Source organism: Cinclus cinclus, chromosome 4 (genome assembly GCF_963662255.1).
Source record: "Cinclus cinclus chromosome 4, bCinCin1.1, whole genome shotgun sequence".
Classification (NCBI taxonomy): Eukaryota; Metazoa; Chordata; class Aves; order Passeriformes; family Cinclidae; genus Cinclus; species Cinclus cinclus.
This window is the reverse complement of record NC_085049.1, coordinates 61,503,581-61,522,432: the sequence shown is the minus strand read 5'-3', so window position 1 is coordinate 61,522,432 and position 18,852 is coordinate 61,503,581. Positions and strand designations below refer to the sequence as shown.

At 37.8% G+C, this 18,852-nt stretch overlaps 1 protein-coding gene across 1 annotated transcript in view; it reads left to right on the top strand.

Moving 5' to 3' along the window:
- Positions 1-18,852, top strand: part of ANO4 (anoctamin 4) — a 158,990-nt gene that overhangs the window by 89,246 nt on the left and 50,892 nt on the right. Inside the window, exons 5-8 of the mRNA XM_062492530.1 lie at positions 3,691-3,791; positions 4,012-4,113; positions 6,818-6,862; positions 11,419-11,550. Coding sequence (XP_062348514.1) covers positions 3,691-3,791; positions 4,012-4,113; positions 6,818-6,862; positions 11,419-11,550 — 380 coding nt within the window. The remainder of the gene's footprint in view (positions 1-3,690; positions 3,792-4,011; positions 4,114-6,817; positions 6,863-11,418; positions 11,551-18,852) is intronic.

Sequence of the window (18,852 nt, the reverse complement as noted above, 5' to 3'; positions counted from 1 at the left end):
TATATATTTAAATCCTGCCATTAGAATCCATTCAGGAATACATGGGAATTTAGTAGCCAGGACTTAACCAGCAGTTAGCACAATTCTGCACCCACTTTAGAAGGAGAACACAACCTGACCTTTACAAGCTTTCCTGTACCTAACTGATGACTGTAACTCACCACAGCAGGTATTTCTGCTTTTGGAGTTACATAAATGGCCCATGTTTTAGTCTCTTTCACTCCTTACATAGTGATACTGGAGAAGAAAATGTGGCTTTGTTTTTAAATGTGTTTGCAGTTGATTGGATTTCTTCAGGAAATAGGAATGTCTTTATAAACTTAATGGTAAAATAGAAAAGTGGCCTTGCCAGAAGGGCAAGTCTATAGTAATTGGACTTATAGCAGTGCCTGCATTCTAGGACTGGCAGCAATGATACAGTACTAACGTTGTTTGTCAGTGAAGCCAAAATGTATATTGACTATCTAACCCAGACTGGTAAACTGAATTCTACTGTGCAAACCTATTTTGAAGATCAGGTCAATTAAACTCAGTATACCTTACTACCACTTCTGAATGAGAATAACAATTAAATACAGTTCTTGTAATAAATAAGGGTGTTTTTAAAGGAAAACAAGTCTAGAAAATGGTAGATTTAAGCCAACATTTCTCTATGGAATAGAGCAGCTCTTCCACAGAAAATATTCTTTTCTCCAGCCGGTTTCGGTCAGTGGGTTGCCCAAAAGCTGTGAAATCTCTGCCTGTAGAGGTATTCAGTACTCACTGGGACAACCTCGTGTCCGAGCAGGCTGATCTAAGTCAGCCCTTCTTTGGCCAGAGGCTTAGCCCAGATGAACCTGAGAGGTTCCTTCCACCCGGGATGAGTCTACAGCTGGCAGGTTCTGGGAAGCCTCTTGTCACCCTGGCTTTGCGCTGTTCTCAAGACCGCCGAGAATGTTTGCCGGCGGCCAGGAGAAAACCAGGTTTTATGGATATTCCTCCTCAATAAATCAGTTCAAAGCAGCCAATTTATTTGATCATTGAACATTATTGCATGGTGATAACTATAGCCACCGGTGCTACAGGTTGATTCCAAACATTTTATTCCATTTCTGTGTTTGCTAAGTGTGTTATCTAATTGGTCTGCCCCCTTAATTCCTCTTTTTTTTCTCTTTGTCATCTGGACATCGCTCTGTGGCAGATTGCTTTTGTCAACAGTTGTCTTATTTAAGTTTCCAAGGGAAGTAATGTTATATTGATTTTTGTTTGTGTGTTCCCATAATGTGAAATTGAGTTTACTTCTCCAAATCATTTAATGATTTAATGATTTAATGACCCTTGAAAGTCAATTACAACAGGAGAATGTTCCTTTATTCTCAGTTGAAATATTTATAAAATGAAGGATAGTGAGTCTAAATACTAATATAACCAAGAGAGTTTAGGAGATTCCATTCACTAAAGTATTTTTATAATGAAGATGGTCTTCATGCTATCATTTTCCCATACATTTTGTTTAGCTATTTACTCCTTAGATTAGGTGAGTGTGACATCTCATTCAATTTGTCCTCCATCTGGATTTGTTATTCTCTTTCCAGTCATGGTTTTTTCCAGCCTTGCTTAGTGTTTCCCTTTATGAACACTTAATATGAGCAAATCCAAGAGAAATTTATTTTTATATTAATAATTTAACATTATTTTTTTATGAATATAAATGAGCCTGCCAAGTGTATTTTGATTTTCTGTTGATTAGATTTTCCATTGGCAAAGCTGATTGTCATTTTGAAAACATTTTGATGTGCCAGCACTGTAAAATACAGAGTAAAAAAAAAATATATATAAACATCTGTGTTGTGATAGCTATTTGGAAGTTTTTCATGTTTCTGCATGAAAACATGTAACACATAATATACCAAATTTAGATAGTGTTCACTTGTGAAACAGCATCTTCACAAGTCATGTTTGGCTCCCATATCTAGCGTAGCTTAAACTACAGTATGGTGGAAAATACCTATAGCTTCCTTTTTAAAAGCCATCGCTAAGTTTAGAAGCTGTTTTTAATAAATTTCCTCCATTTCTCAGTTCTTATTGATATCAGTATTAGCACTACGGTGTCAGTACTGTAGTTTATTTCTGTATATTGGGCCTCTTAGATGCTTCTTTTGAATTTTGATGAATTTTGTCCTGTTTTGTTTTTTAATCCAAGCTGTTTATGACAAAATTGCCAATCCACTGCTGACTAAAACTGACCTTCGAGAGAACAGTTTGTAGGAGATTTTTAGAGTTTAGTTTTGGTTTTGTGGTATCGCCTTGCTAAATTCTCATGGGAAAATAAAAGCTAATTTGTGGAATGTACCTATAAAGAAAATATAATTAAAGCCTGATTTAGAATCCATAAAAGTAAAGGAAAGAGTGCAAGTGAATTCATTATATCTGAAGCAAGTCTCTTGGGGGCATTGTGTTGTTGTTGTATTATTTTGTATTGTAATATTTTCAGAAATTTATCAGCAAAAAAGATAGATTTTTTTTTTTTACAGTTTTTAGCACCAGAAAGTCACTCACTGTTAAAGTTAAATCCAAATTTGCACCCCAGTAATATTTTCTCTATGTCCATTATGGTCCAATATTATATTTGTTTATAAAATTGTAACTCTATAGTGATTGGGTTGGGATTTTGCATTAGGTGGTTGGGGTTTCTTCCCTTTGTTTTTGGCTTTTTTGTTTGCTTTTTTGTTTTTGATTTTTTTATGTGCTAAAGAAAATAATATATATGTATCTTAAATGTTGGAATTTTCATTCCTGTCATATCACAAACTAGTAATAGTTTATTAGCTACTCTAAGGAAATGGACATGCAAATTCAATAATTTCAGCATCTATCAGGATAGTGGAGGGAGAGTGTGAAAAGTATAAGTGTCAGCCTCCCACCCATATAGTAACTATAGTTTCCAGATAAACAATACTAGGTTTAAGAACTCCTAGTAAGTTGCATTGACTAAGAATTTGTGTGAGAAACACTGAATATAAGACAACATCTAAAAAACTAGGAAATCATCCCCAAAGATAACTAACAATTTTCTTGCCTGGTTTTCTGTCATCATACTTTCCTTTTCTCATACTAAGTACACCTTTACCTATTTCTTGGGATGCCATCCTCTTGATTGTCTGAAATTGTATTGTTTGTAACTTCATGAAAATTGAATTAATATTAATCTTCCAGTATTATCATTATCATTATCATCATCATTGTGTTCTCACATCAGCTTCTGCCAAAACTCATGTGGCTTTTTTGCAGAGCACTGTGTCTCATCCTGAGTGCAAACAGAGCTAAATTCTTCCTCTTCTCCTCTTTGCTGAACATCCTCCAGTCTTTGCCAGGCAGCTTTCTGTTAGGCAGCAGGTGAGCACGCTGATGAGCATGCCCTGCTTAAAGTTCTCTTCAAGCTATGTGCACTCAGCTAACCCTTAGAGGCATCTGTCTGCCCTCCATGTCCTCTTTTCCATGTAAAGGAAGCACACATGCAGGCCACAAGGGAGTCACAGCACGGCTTCCAGGACAGCAGAAATAAAACGAGTTGACAAAATACTGATAGAACATTTCAAGAAGAAATAGGAATTGGGAAGGGTGAGACATCATATTGACCACTCATTATGGTTTCTTTCTTTTTCACTTGAAAAAGTATGCTCTGGTGGGTGTTCTGTTTCTCTTTTGCAGTCATCCCTAACAAACAGTGACATCATCTTTGTGAAACTGCATGCCCCTTGGGAGGTCCTGGGCAAATATGCTGAACTCATGAATGTAAGAATGCCTTTCAGGTAGGTGTAGTTGTATTTTGTCTCAACCTCCAAAGCCACACTATTGTAAAGTTAATGTGATAACAACACCAAAAGACCAATAGAAAATATTAATGGAGTTCCTTAGATACCACATGCATTGCTGTTTCTTGTTAAAGCCTACAGTTTCAGTACAATACTGGTTAGAGACTAAGATGGGCTGTAGCAGTGCAGCTGTTTTCATGGGGTGTTCTGTCCTTAGGCCCTTTAACCCCTTCAATGCTGGAGCCCCCTGCATACTTGTGCGCTGCTGTTTTTTAAATGGACATTTCATTGAAATCAATGGGAGGTCGAGAAGATCCAGGTACGTAAGGCAGCACAGACAGTGCATGTCTGTTTGACGTATCTGGTATGCACCTGTAAATTGCTTGTATAGTATATAATCAGTATCTCATAGATAAGTATAAATAATTATCTCATCTAGTAGGAAAACAATTTAAGCTATAAATGCTTTTTCTTCTAGAGAACTTGTATTAAATCTGATAACCAGATTAATTCCACACTGAAATTTGGGGTAGTTTTATAACCAATTAAATATTATTTGCATGTTGGGCTATGAAATTTTCTATGTAAAATATTGCTTTTACTCTGCTGGTTATCAGAACTTTTAAAGGAGCATAATGACTTCCACTGGAACTGACCATTACCCATGTACTGAGAGACCTTGATTCTTCTTTCAATTAGCAGGGTTTGCAATATAAAGCTCCATTGATTTTAATGGAATTACTCCTGAACAAGAAAAGAATCAGACCCAGAATATGCAACTAGTAAGCTGGTGCCTTTGTAGGATTCCTTCTGCTTTTTCTTACCTAAGTATGAAAAATGCCTCTGGTATGAGACACCCTGTAGCAGTAGAGAACTCATAAGGAAAAATGGATATGTATAAAGGACAAAATTGCAGGCTTATTTTGTATTTATTTTGTTTTCATTTTCACAGCAAATCTTCAACTGTTCTTCTTTCTGCTTTCATTGCTAAAGAAAAAATTCTAAAAGCAATCACAAGTCATTGCAGGATAGTAATTTTCTTTTTTAAAAGTGTTCTAGTCATAGAAAGAATGGCCAAAAGCGTGCCTTCTTCAACTTCTGTGGCATTCCTTGAGATGGGCCTGCTCTTGCAATATTGAGGTCTCACAAATCAGAAATATACCAGGAACTTTGAATTTATTAATGGAGCAGTTTGTTCTCTCCTGATCACTCTGCAGATAGCAAAGTAGATGTCATACAGGTTATATAGAAAGATTTGAAAATATTGAGGTTTTCTTGACCTGCTTCAGGATCATGTCTTCATTCCTTCCACACCCATAGGGAGAGAATTACTACAGCATTGTTAAGAGGAAATCATGGTAATTCACTAGTGACTACTGGCCAGACCCTTCAGTTTTACCTTAAAAACAACAGTATAGTTTACCATTTCAAAACAATTTTACAAAAATGTCCACAAGTCTAGATGGCGTGTTTCCAGATGCCTTTGTCTAAACCTTTGTTTGAAGAGGTGCTGTTTGCTTATTGCTCCTGATTATTCAGGCTGTAATTGTGCAAGGTCCATGCATCTCTGAATGAAATCCTTGTTGTTTCAAAGCAGGAGTGAAAAAGTGGTGGATACCACTGAATATTGGAAGCAAAATCAAGAAGTGGATGGCATCTTCAGAAACACTTAGCTTTGATCTTTTTCTGCTCCTGTTGGGTAGAGCAAGATAAATAACCCTATCCAAAGAAGGACGGCCAACAGCAAATAGTTTTAAAAATATTACTTCACCAGAACGATATGGACTCTGATAACAAAAATGTCCAAAAGTTCTGAAAATTAACCTGGAATACTAACCAATTTTTTAATCATTTATAAAGAATTCATGCTGTCTTATTTTAAAGGACTTGCTTCCAAGGCACTAACAGCATTCCTACACTACATCTACTACAATATTTAGAACATGTGTGGTGTAAACCTTCATTTTCCAGAAGTGGTACAGTTCTGCATCACACAAAGGAACCTCACAGAATGCACAGAAACCATCTTGATTTAGCAATGACCTTCAGTGGATGACAAAGTCAGCCTCTGAAGGAGGAAATCAGAGTTTGGTCAGGCAACCAAATCTTCCAGGAAGGAGTATGAGTCCCAAATCCACACTCAAGAACCCTCAGATTTTCTTAACTCTCATGAGGATGTGATCTCTGTGCTGAAGGCAATGTGTCAAATCCTGATAGCTGTTGTATGATAGACATCTACGAGAAGAACAAGAGCTGCCAGCAGGGGAGTGGCACAGGAGGTGGACTCCCTATCCTGGATCTACACATGGTGGTTAGGGGCTGCTCTGCACTGCAGGGCTGGTCAGGAGGCAGGCTGGGAGTGGGTTCAGCATGTGTCTGCTCGTGCCCCCTTGTCTGCTCACCTGCTCATCATCTGCTCTCACACACAGCTTATTGCACTGACAGCAGAAACCAGCCTGTATGAAGGACAGAGGGAGGGGCTGCACACTTGGTGGGGTGCTGAGCACATGTGCATTTGCTTGTGTAGCCTGTATTCTGTTTCAAGTGTTGTTGTCCCAACAGCAATCACCAACCCCGCTTGGTACTGCATGTGTTACAGCATATTGCAGCATAAGTACAGCTTTCCTGGCTTTTCTAAGTGAGACCCCCTCGTGTTTCACCAAATCCAGCTTTAATAACTCACTAGCAGACATCATATAATTTACCCATACTTGTGTCAGTCCTATAGAATTCCTGCAACAGTTTATGAACTCTGAAATAGAAACATCTTCGGATCCCCATCCTTCACACATGACAAATAGCAGAAAAGGAGGAGACAATGTGAATATGATGACCTTCTGGCAATTCAAATGCCACCAGTGTCTGTGTGGCTTCCTGTGACAGTTCTGTTAATCTCTCTTTTAGTCTCTTCCTCCACCTCTTACAGGCTTCTGTCTTCAATCTCCTTTCCTTCCTTGCTAGTTCATACTGTAACTGACGATGGGTTTTCTTCTCGACTGGCTTCATTTTTGCTGTTCTTCCAGGAGAAAAATCTATTACCTGCATCGCCGATACAAGTTCATGAATAGGTGAGTACAATTCTCATGCCAGTCCAGTTTATGCTCAATTGGACCCAATAGCAAAAATAATGGTTAGAGTCAAGCTGGAAGGAAAAGTTTATCAGTTGTGTTTGTAGAAATGATGAAGGGACTGGTTACATACTAGGAAATCTGCAGAGAAACCAAACTGAAGTTGCATTTTTAAGGCATCTACATTGTGAAAGAAGCAATCAATTTTATCAGTTTTGCCTTTTTTTTAGGAATAAGAAAATATTTCTCAACTGATGGAGTCTTCAAAAAAATAGTAATATATTAGTGCAAATGCTCTATCTCCTTCTTTCCATGTAGCTCATTAGGGAGTTTCTTAGGGTTAGAGTACCACACTTACCAGGCTTTTTTCATTTCCATGAACCTTGCTTACTTGTAATAGTGATGGCATTATTTATTAATTGCTTCCTCCGTGAGGATGCTTAGTACTTTGTTGGGAGATAGGAAGCCAATGAACCAAACTTGAAAGATGTCTTTTCCAAGAATCTTTGAAGTGCTTTCACTCAATTATTAAATACCTTTAAGGTTTTGCTTGATGCCCAGTTTGCCTGACTTGATTCAATGACACTCTTTCCCTTCAGCAGTTTCCGTTTTCTTTCTGATATCTTGGAAAATTAAAAGAAAATATTTCCAAAATGCCTAAAAAATATACAGGCTTGGCAAAAACCAGATCATTTTTATAGCTACAATTATCTCTCTCACTCTATGTGGCATTTAATGATGCAGTTTTACTGAGATCAGCAGAAATATTCCCAAGAAGTTTTAAGAGAAAAAAATAAAATTTGAAGAATCTGCATTTTGGAGAAAACAGACATACTATTTTACACAAAATGGTGGTACATTTACATCCATGGGATGATCAATGTGCAGTATGAGCATACCAAAAAGCATTTTGGATATTATGTCAGAGTGTGCTGGTAACTTGACAGCCCCAGCATTGATATTGCATCATAGAACTTGCCTTTTCATATGAGTAAGCACCAAATGAGCACTTTGTGGCATTGAGACACTTTATCCCTCTTTGGTACAGAGTAACAGGTGCACACAAATCTTCTAAAACCTGTTGATGCTGTCCCACTTTCCATTCCCACCTTACAATAGATACTAGAGCTGTTAGCTTTGGCCTTGACTTTAAAGAAGACATGTCTGCTTTGACTAAAGCAATAGATAGGAGGGAGAAGGTGAAGGTTCCATCATTTATATGTGTTATGTGGAGTTTTCCTTCATGTTCATTTCCTTATGAGTCAGGATGCAATTTGAAGTCAGTATGGGAAGAGAGGTATGATCTTTTTCTGGTATTTAGCTCCTGAGTGATGAGAACACTTGGCTAAATTCAATTTTTATGTTCAGGTCTATAAGTAGCTACTTGAGGAAGAAAAGCTGTAACTGAATAGCTCCAGAGGGGGAAAACTGAAAAAAAATTTCAACTTCATTTTCACTTATGTGAAACTTAGATATATGGCTTCAATAAAAGTATCTACTTCCTCTACTCCTAGTTCAGTGTAGATTACAAGTACCCAAAACCTTTGTCTAATTTTTGAGTTAATGCAAACATTATGTTCACATTTGGGCAAAATTTATTTTAGAGAGGAGTTTCATCACAAAGCAAAGCCCTGAACAGGTCTCTTGTAACTTGTGAACCTGACTTAAATTTCTCTCTGAAAAATTCCAGTGGTCTCAAAACTTCCCTACTTTAAAGGAAACTAGGGGCATCAGACACCTTATAGCACCTTCATCATGGTTAAAAACTAAACTAATAATAGCTAGCATTACAATATGCATAAAATTCTATGAAAGCTGACGCATTCATAAAAATCAGTCTCACTTCAAAATCTTTTTTTTTGTTTTTCTAACTTTCCTTTGAAAAATGGTTCTATCCCTACCTCATTTTATGATGAGAAAACAGTTTCTTTTAAATTATTTGAGAAACTCTTTGTGTGAGTTAAATGCAATATGTATCTTTAGAAAGAGGGTGCTGAGTAAAGACTAGACTTGGAGAGCAGGGGCAGGATTGAAGTGGGAAAGACTCTTTGTGGCACTGTGTGAAGAAGCTGCCTCTTTATCTCCATCACCTCATTGTTCCTGGGTAGGTCACACTGCTTTCTAAACACTGTTCCCCTATTCAGCTGAGTATGGGGAAAACGAGATATGGATTAGCCTTGCAGAAATTATATTTAAAAAAAAAAAAAAAAAGATTTTTAGCACTATGTGTCTGTATTTGGTAGCACCAACACCACTCTTTCAGCTTTTTCCTTTTGTGAGACTCCTGTAGAGTACAAAACCTGCACTGCTGACCGATGACGTTGTTGAAATGAGCTGGAAGAATTTTTAAAAAATTGTCATTTTTCTTTTCCAAAGAGATTACTAAGGGGTCTTGCTTTCCCTGCAGAAAGTTGTACTGCATGTTCTGTGCTTTGCAATAAGGTTTTGCAACCTTGTCAGACCCGTTTGCCAGCAGGCTGACTGAGCATGCCAAGTAATCTGAGTCTTGGGAATGGCAAACCACTCAAATTCTGGCTAGACTGGGTGAGAAGCCAGCATGAATAATGCATTGCTGTGAAGTGGGGAAGGCACTCAGTCCCTCTGTGCTGCGCTTGTGTGGTGTGATAAACCTGCAGTCACAGTATCTCCAATGTGCACCTTGCAGCATGAATGGGAAGGGATTGCAGATGGGCAGGGGTGTAAATAGCTTAGAGAATTCAAACGAGTTTAATTAACAAGAATGGAACAGGATATTTAGAAAAACCCTCTTCCTAATTCCTCCTCCCTTTTCCATACCCACACACACTAAGCCTGCTGGATATACAGTAACACGGGGCTTACTGAATTTACAGAGGAAAAACCGGAGGCCAAAAGACAGGGATTTCCCCCGGAGAGAATTTACTTTCCCTTGGCATTTCTATCAGTGGCTACACACACTAGCTCAAGGCTGTCAGGCTAGATGCTGCAGCTGGAGAGCTACAACTGGTCAGGCCCTTTAGAGCCCTGGGATCTGACATCTCACCTGCATTCAGCACAGACATTTGCAAACTACCTCCTCCTGTGCTCCAAACTGCTGGGTCAGTGCAAATACTGCCCACAGAGAGGTTATGATTAATTAAGTGTAAATCTTATTCTAAGTTTACCTATGTATTCCAGTTTTTCCAAACAGTCCTGATGATAAATTTGCACACATATGCAGCATCTGACACCCCTCGCCCCATCATGTTATTCCAGATTGGAAATACTCATATGGGACCAAAACAGGTACAGCCGGTTTATTTACAGTTTTGAAATGTGCCCATGTTTAAAAATGAGCATTAGCTTCCTTATCCAAGATAAAAATACCTGGTGGAAGAAGGCTGAAAATTCCCGGAAAAAAAAAACTATCTTAATTTTAAATTAAAACATGTAAGATTTTCACATCACTTGCCCATATATTCAGCTGCCTGGATATGGGTTGTCCTCCCTCAAACTGACTGTGCAGAGGTACCAGCATTTGCAGGTTTTAGAGTTCTTATGTTGGCTCTGTAAAAACAAACAAACAACAAAACAAAACAAAAACAACAACTACAAAAAGTCCCACAATACAAATAAACAGACAAACAACCCCCCCAACCATATTTCCAGTCCTTGAGCTTCTTTCAGAACTGAGCTTTAAGTTCAGAGGAATTAAATTCTTGTCCTTCAGCTCCACTTCTGGAAACATTGATCCAGTGACTGAAGTATGGGCACACTCCATAATTTGTAGTCGACGATTTTTGGAGGGATCAGTGGTTAGGACTTGGAGAAGGGCTCACTGTGCTAAACATAGCTTTCTTAGGTGTTTTTCATTATAACATTCTAGTATGGATTTGAATTTGGTTTAGATTGTCTTCAGTGAGCTCTGATTCTTCCCTTCATTTCACTGTGTATCTTTGCATGAGTGCACCTAGAGTTACGTCTGCCCTTTCTCCAGCTCAGTTGTTGTTTGTTTTCACCTTCACCTATGTAAGAATCTGCATAGCAGTCAACTGTTAGCCTACACACTCAGAGTTTTGGTGTCATGGAGGCTGTAGTATTGCAAGAAACTACAAAATGCACAAAGTAGCCTATTTCTTAATAGCATCAATTGCAAGGTAAGAATCCACACAGAGAGCAGTAATGGAATGTAACTTGCTGGGGTTTAGCTGCCAAAGATCTTTGTCACAATCTCCGCTATTCTAACACTTAGATGGCCAAAATCTAACGTTGGTTAAGTCTGAATTTTAAACTAACTGAAAATCTCAGAAATAAATGTTTAGAGACATGCCAAGCACACGCTGGGCTTAATAATATTTATGGCAGCATGTACCATCAGCACTGCTTTTCTGTTGAGGCAAAATAAATGCTCCTCTGCAGAAAGCTGCTTATTACTAATCAAGTTCAGCATATGTAATTTGGTCTGCCTCAAAAAAAGTCAAAAGATATTGCACCTTTCCTAGTTATAAATACTAAGTGTCCTGGTTTGACAACCTGTGCTTCATAATGTAGTGAAAAAAAACATTTTCACAAATGCTCATACTTATCATGTGCTGCAGGATCGAGAAACAGATAAGCAGGTTCCGAGGATGGTTACCCAGAAAGCCAATGAAACTGGACAAGGAAACACTGCCAGATCTGGAGGAGAATGACTGCTATACTGCTCCATTCAGCCAGCAAAGGATCCATCAGTGAGTATTCTAACATATCTCAGTTGCAAGGTGAAAACTATTTCTTCTGGATTCACCTTGGAAAAAATTGATTTTTTTGTTCATGTTTTAAGGCCTTCATATTTGTCCTTTTTCACAAAAAGGGAGAGAGAACAAGTCTACATTTCTATGAATTAAAGGTCCAGCTCAAAGCTAAGGAAATCAATGAGAAAGTTCCTTTTAATTCACTGAAATTTCAATTACATCCTTAAAGGGGCCAAATGCCTATTTTCTGTCAGATCAGAATTGCAGTTGTTCTTTTTCACATAAAAATGTGATTAAAACTTTTCTCAGCACTCCTACATCTTTAGCATAATCAGAACGAGTCCTTCATCAGTGATGGCTGAAATGCTGGTACTTCCATTTCATTTCTAGTTACGACTGCAGAACAAAACTCTAAAGAAAACAGACAATGTTAATTTGATTGTGTTTCTCTTTCACTTTTATGGAAGCAAAACTGCTTGCAAAATGGCAGCATTTAGAGCTAGCAGGGGCACTTTTCCATCAAGAGCACCAGCGTTGCACAAATGTCACAGAAATAATTTGGCTACAAGAAGCCTTTATTCACTTGCAAAATGAAGAACAGAAAAAAGCCCCACATAACTTTCAGAACTCATATGGAATTTAAGGGATTTCAGATTTTGGATGTCTTATGGGTAGTTAGATCATTTGTGATATGGGAAACAGTCATTGACTGAGAGCAAAACCACAAAGATTAGGCAGCACTGTTGAGGATACTAAAAGAAGGCACAGAATGAATTACAGGTTGCTCAAAATTTTGAAATATGAGGTTTTATTCAGGGAGAAGCCAGGTTGATAAAGCCCTGAAATAGCTCATTTTGAATGAATAATTTTTCAGGGATTTGATTTACTAGCTGCAATAAAAACGAGTAAAACAAACCTCTGCCATGAATGGCATCTTTCCAAAGACAGTAGAAAAACAAGAACAGGTGCAAAACTCCAGGGAAATTTCATTAGAAGTCTGTTTGATACAGAGATGGGTCAGTTATTGTGCCCTGCAAGAGGAAGAGTAGGTACAAATTAGTTTGAGAATAGACCAGTGATACTAAAAAATTAACAAATTAAGAGGTCAGCATTAATGTTTTTATTATCAGTATTATTAAATGCTAACTTCCCTTAAAATTGCTGCACATAGGAAAGGGGTTGGTGGCTTGTTTTTCTGTGGCTGAAAGGAGAATTGACATATAGGAATTCATTTTTTTTTCATTCTTCTGCCTTGCTCATGTTTGTGTTGGTAAACTGGCAGCAGAGTTTATTAAGTAGTGTTAGATTCATTAACACTTCTGCTGTTGTTTGGCACTTCTTGTACATCATTGCAAACTTGGAAACTTCACTCCCTGGCAGGCCTGACATTTTCTGCTTAGCTTTCTGAGTAGAATCTTCCTTTCCTTTTGTGTGGGGGCTTATAAAATGTTGGCTGAGCTGGCCTCCTTCTCCCCAAAGATGCTGACTCTGACAGCAGTGGTGTTCCTATCATGCTTCAACCCGTTTCCTGTGTCTGGCTTGTTTTTTTTCACTAGAATTTTGAAATACAATTACTTCTTCAATATTTTTTCTAGTGAGTTTCATGCAGCTATTTCAATTTTTTTAACCCAGAGATCCACAATATTGTTTTAGGAGTGGGAAGATAAATAATCACTGAAATTGTTGAGATGCTGAAAAGAATTGCCATCTACAGTAATGTTATGATAATTTAGCTTGCATTTTGTCAGTGGTAAGAAAAGACCACACATTTTGATATTTGTGACAATTAAGGTTTTGCTAGAGTGCTCTCACCATACCACATTACCAGCACAATGCAATTGTACTGGAGGCTACAAAATTGTCATGGGCAGTTACTTGTGGAGATCAGCCTTCCACAAGCACATCACCCCGTGGTCTAGAAGAACAGTGACAATCTCTTTGCTACTCTTGAGCCTTTAGCTGTGACTCTGCCTCCTCTTCCATCACATAGCTGTGCCAAAAACTGACTCAGAGAGAACAGGTACAGGGCAGGAGGGGTCCCAGTACCACACTAGTGCTCAGCTGGCTGACCTCAGTTTTGTTTAAGACTTTTTATTGAACAAATGGCCATTTTCTGAGCAAAGACAATGTTTGTAACTCATTCAGTTCTTGAAGTCCTCAGAGAATGCAGAATAAATGCAAGACTTTTAGTTCTTTTGCACCGTATTAAGGTGGCAGCTGGAAAATGCCACTACTGTCTGCTTTTTGTCAGAACTAATGTACACATTTTGAGCTTTAAATTTATAGTAGAAGCCATAAATTTTTCCTGCAAATCTAGCATCCTAAGTGAGAGGAAGAGATGAGTGGGAAGTACATTGAGCTGTTCTTTGAGAAATACCCACAGGAGCCTAAAATAAATAATCGGTCTTTTAATTGCGCTAATGAGTATTTTTCTGGCTATTGTACAAGTATTTCTGGAGAGCAAGAAATGTACTTTTGGCAGCTGAAAATATTTTGGATTTCTGTGTTGCCATAAATCACTGTTTAGCCAAGGCATGCTTAATGACCATGAAGGAAATCACTCACAATTACAACCATCTTGGAAGCATAAAATTCCATATCCTTAGTTTTCAGATAAGATCTCCATGGCCTCACAGTAGATTTTCCCACATACCCTACCTGGAGGCTGCCAAATTCTTCCTTTTCTCCTGGTTTTGTGTGCTTTTAATTTTCTAAAATATTACGCCTTAAATATTCATATAAGCTTGGCTGTGTTTGATTTTGTCCAAATATTGCAATTTGGGTCTAAAATTCCTTATTTCTTCCTTTCTTCATAGCTTCAGGTGTCCTTCACATCATCAAAGAACAGGCAGTTTATCTTTTGTGATCTAGCCACACTTTCCACCTAAAGGGCTCCAGTCTGGTACAGATTTTATGACATGATCTGAGTAGAGACTTCCTTTGTGATAGTTTCTTTTAAAAGCATGGAAAGACAAATAACTGGCAATACTCACAATTTAGTGCCTGGGAAGGAAAATAATTAAGAAAACAACCTCACCAGACCTTATTTCCATAGGAATTAATATTTTAAAAATATTGATGTGTGTGCTATTTTAGTAGATCATATCAGTAGTCTTTTTCTTTCTTCCATTTTTTCTTTCCCATTCAGATAGTAAAAAAGCCAGACGTGGAAAAATGTAGCTTTCCAAAAACAATTCAGTTTGTTTTAAGGGGCACAGCTTTCCTTCAAAACAGGCAAAGAAAACACAAGAATGACATTGGTGAGATGTGCCTGTAACTTTTGCAGCATGGCTTCAGGTTCTCTTTTAAAGGGATTATGGCATACTTCATAGGGTGTATCACAAAACTGTCAGTGCAAGAGAAGACCAAAATTCATCTAATTTCTTCAGTAATAGAATATGTGTTCTCGGAGGAAAAGAGTTCTGCTAAGCACTTAAGCACTGTTTTTTAGTTGTTTTTTTTTTTTAATTGCGTGGAATACAAAATGATAATTTTCAAAATAGACTACTGAGTAGTGTCCTTTTTCTGCATCCACAGCTTGGCAAGGCCATGTTTATACCAAAATATTTCTTCTGAAAATTATCACTTACAAGAATGCACAGTATGTGGAAAATGTTTGCCATTAGATGTACTTAGTTGTTCTGCTACATCTTAGTTATCTCATGTAGTCAGCTGCTAGTCACTTGGGATTAGTAACAGTAGCAATTAACTGCAATTTCTAAGATAACTGTACACTAGCTAGGAAAATATGTTAATTGCTGTTTAGAGATTTCAAACTCTATATTGGGAGCTATTTTCCCCTTTGTTTTTTCTTTCAAAAGAGAGAAATTGTCTGATTAAATATTAATCTAATATGTAATTGAATAACCACTTAAAATGAATATTTATTGCTTCGTGAAAATAAGGTTTAAAACTTACTCAATTAGGAGGACTAGGATAGTAACTTGATTAATTAAGAAAAAATGGCCCTGCATACCAGATATTAATGGAGTTCTTCTTGTTTGTATTATATCCCCTTGTAGTACATGAGTCTTGTATTTTTTCCAGATTTCCAAGATATGTGTCTCTCGGGGTGGAGCTACTTTTCAAGCTTTTTCTGATGTTCAAATTGATCTTAACAAATCCCATCTCTACCAAGACAATCTGTGTCCATGTTCCCTTGAGCCTCCTCACCCCAAAATGATGGATAGAACAGGGAGCTGCTGCTACTGGAGACATGGCACAGGGCTGCATGGATACTTACTTGTTTTGAACCAGGATGGTCATTCTGGTGTTTAAATACATCTACAGTATAATAACTGTACATTTTATAAATGGGGAATCACAGTTTTGTAAACCCTGTTCTCAAACAAATCTTTGTGCTGCCAAACTTGGACATGCCCTGCAATGAGATTTTTTAATTCCTTCTGATTCTGGAAGTTTTAATTGCCTGACAAATAGAGGGAAACAGGTCACCCCTGAAAAAATACAAAAGGCTCCTTCTATCTCAGGTGAATATTTCTGAGTAAACCAATTTAAATTAAGAAGTAATCTGGGGGTAAGACTGATCTGGGGGAAGGGCAGAGGAAGGTGGAGGAGAGGTTCAGCAGTTTCATGACCTTCTGTTTTACTTTGGCAGTTTTGAGGCTGTGTTGCCAATTTGGAAACAGAGAGAGCCACTACAACATTCTTCACCCCAAAGTGACCCTGTTTAAGGCATATGATATGAAAACCACCTACTAACCATTAATAAAAATGTCTTTTTACATAAACAAGGCAGTCAGCTGCAGCCTTAAAAGTCAAGCAAAATGAAAATTAGCAAGTGCTAATAATATAACCATTTTTAAAACAAATAGAGAAATGTGTGGTATTATTCTCAGGGGAATACTACAGATTTGCGTTGCTGCTGCTGCCACAGGAGGTGATTTTCTTACTCTGTGTTAAATGAGCTAAAAACCTGCTATTACCTCAGCCAACAAGAGGTTGGCTGTTGGCTCAGTGATTTACCTGGGAGTACAGAAGGCTGAGAATTTTTCCTGTGCTAAAGAATACACTACTCACATAGAGATCACTACTTCCAACAACAACATCTGTGCTCATCGTTTGTAGTGCTTCCAGCAGAAGGTAATTTTAGATATGGTGACTGTCAGACATCAAATGTTTCATTGTCTGTGGTGCAAAGATAGAGTGCAAAGATACACATGGATCTGTCTATGCATCCATCATCCCTTCGTACCTTTGTCACCAGACCACAGGTGTTCAGATTTCAGCTTGTTTATCTTGCCACTAAAGCAGAAAACAGCCTTTTCCTTCCTTCTGCTTTCCAAAAATATATAAAGTAAAATAAAGCAAGAAAAGTTAACCCATTTTTTTTAATATGTATTCAAAGATTCAAGAGCTAAATTTACCCTTTAAGTGTTTGCACAACCTGCAAAATTCCCAAAGAAAATGTATGAACAGGAATTCATTTGTAATTTTTTCTTGGTTGAATTTGCACTAATTTGAGGCCTTTCTTTAGACAACAATTAGCTTTGCTGCGCTTTGTTATCCACAGAAAGATAGTTTGAAATTTCCAGTTCACAGTTTCGTTAAGGCTGCAAATACGGTTTCAAAGCAATTAACCTTCACTGACTCTTCATGTCCCTTACAGAGTGAATGTAAGAGCAGTATTTCCAGAATGACATTTCTGAAAGGGACTTTAATTAAGGATCAACTCTGGAACCTTTCCTTCCAAAAGTACTTTCATTATCTTCATTGGGATTTTCCTTTTGAGTAAGGACAGCTCACACAAACAAGGCTTACAGGACCGAGTTAATGATTGTAGCTGTTGTGGAACAAATCACTTTATCTACCTATATATTAACTTTACAGGTAATAAGCATTATAATGTATTAATCCTTACTTATTTTTTGTCTTACAAATGAGGCGACAAAATGATCAAAACCTTCAGTGAAGAGTGTCATAAAGTCTAAAACCTTGCTGAGCCTGAAAACAAGCTGTATTGCTCTTATGAATATTCAAATCCTTGTGCATGTTGAAAATCTAACAAGGGCAGTAGAAACAGAACAGCTGAGGAAATTATTCCACCTAAAAGCAACAGGGGTTAAAAAACTTGCTGGAAAGCCTCTGCTTTATACAGTTTATAGCACAGTAGTGTCTGAGCAATGTTTATGTGTACCTAGTTTGAAATTGTCTTCAGCTCTGGCCCATGTGAACTAAAATTTGAAATGTGAGATTCTTCACAGACTGAGAAAATCTTTCTCCTCTGAATTCTTCATTGAATGCTGTAAAACATGGAATAGCTTTGATGGTTATTCTGTGAATATGGATTTACCACCCACATTCAGAAACAAGACAAACTGAAGTACAAAAATGTGGGGGGAAGAAGCATCCATGAAGCATGGGAAGAAGGGGTGGTGGTTGCAAGGGGTAAGTCCTACACTGAGCTGCCTGATTCTCACCCGAAAAGGACAACTCCTGTGACTTTTGAAATTATTTGAAACCTCCCTGACATTGTCCTAATTTATATCAATGTCTAACTGGGATGTGGTAACACAGATACAACTGCCTGAAATACTCTCAGCCTTTCAAGGCCTCCCACTCATGTCTGCCTCTCTTTGATTGTTGTGCCCCATTGATTATGGTGATGCTGCTCCTCTTGGGTCTACTCTTCAGACAATAACCCTTAGTATTTGAGTTAGGCAAATTTAAAAGCCCTGATGAATTTTATTTTCAAAAAAAGTGAGGATATTTTTTTTAATTTTACCACATGCAATTCTATCCCAAAATAATTATTCTGTTATGGATGATCCAGGATATCCAGAGGACTCATTTTTTGGCAATCCCTTTTCATCTTTGCTGAACTCTAGCATCTCTTCTTCATCCATGTCTTTGTGAATAACTTTGGAAAACACTCAGGGACATGTTCTTGGCCAACTCTGATCATGGTGAGTTCTTCCTCTCCTCTTCTCTCCCCCTCCTGCCCTCAGGTGCCTTTTACTGGCACAAGACTGGCAGGGCAGAACCTCTGCAGCTCATATCCTCACAGGTGCTTTAGGACTGCTTCAGCTATTCTGGAATAGGCAGAGTTCTTCATGGCAGTTATACGCAGGTGTTTGCATCTGCTTCACAGACACATCTGGTTATTTCTTCTTGCCCACGTGAGATCAAAAGCTATAACAACATGATTCTAAGTTTGCAAATGAATGCAAATGACTAAAGTGTTTCTTTAGACAAGTGATTATTTCTTTGCTTTTTAGGGATTGCATAATCCTTGATTTTTGCCTTTTTGCATTCATGACTCGTGAAAATAGAAATGCT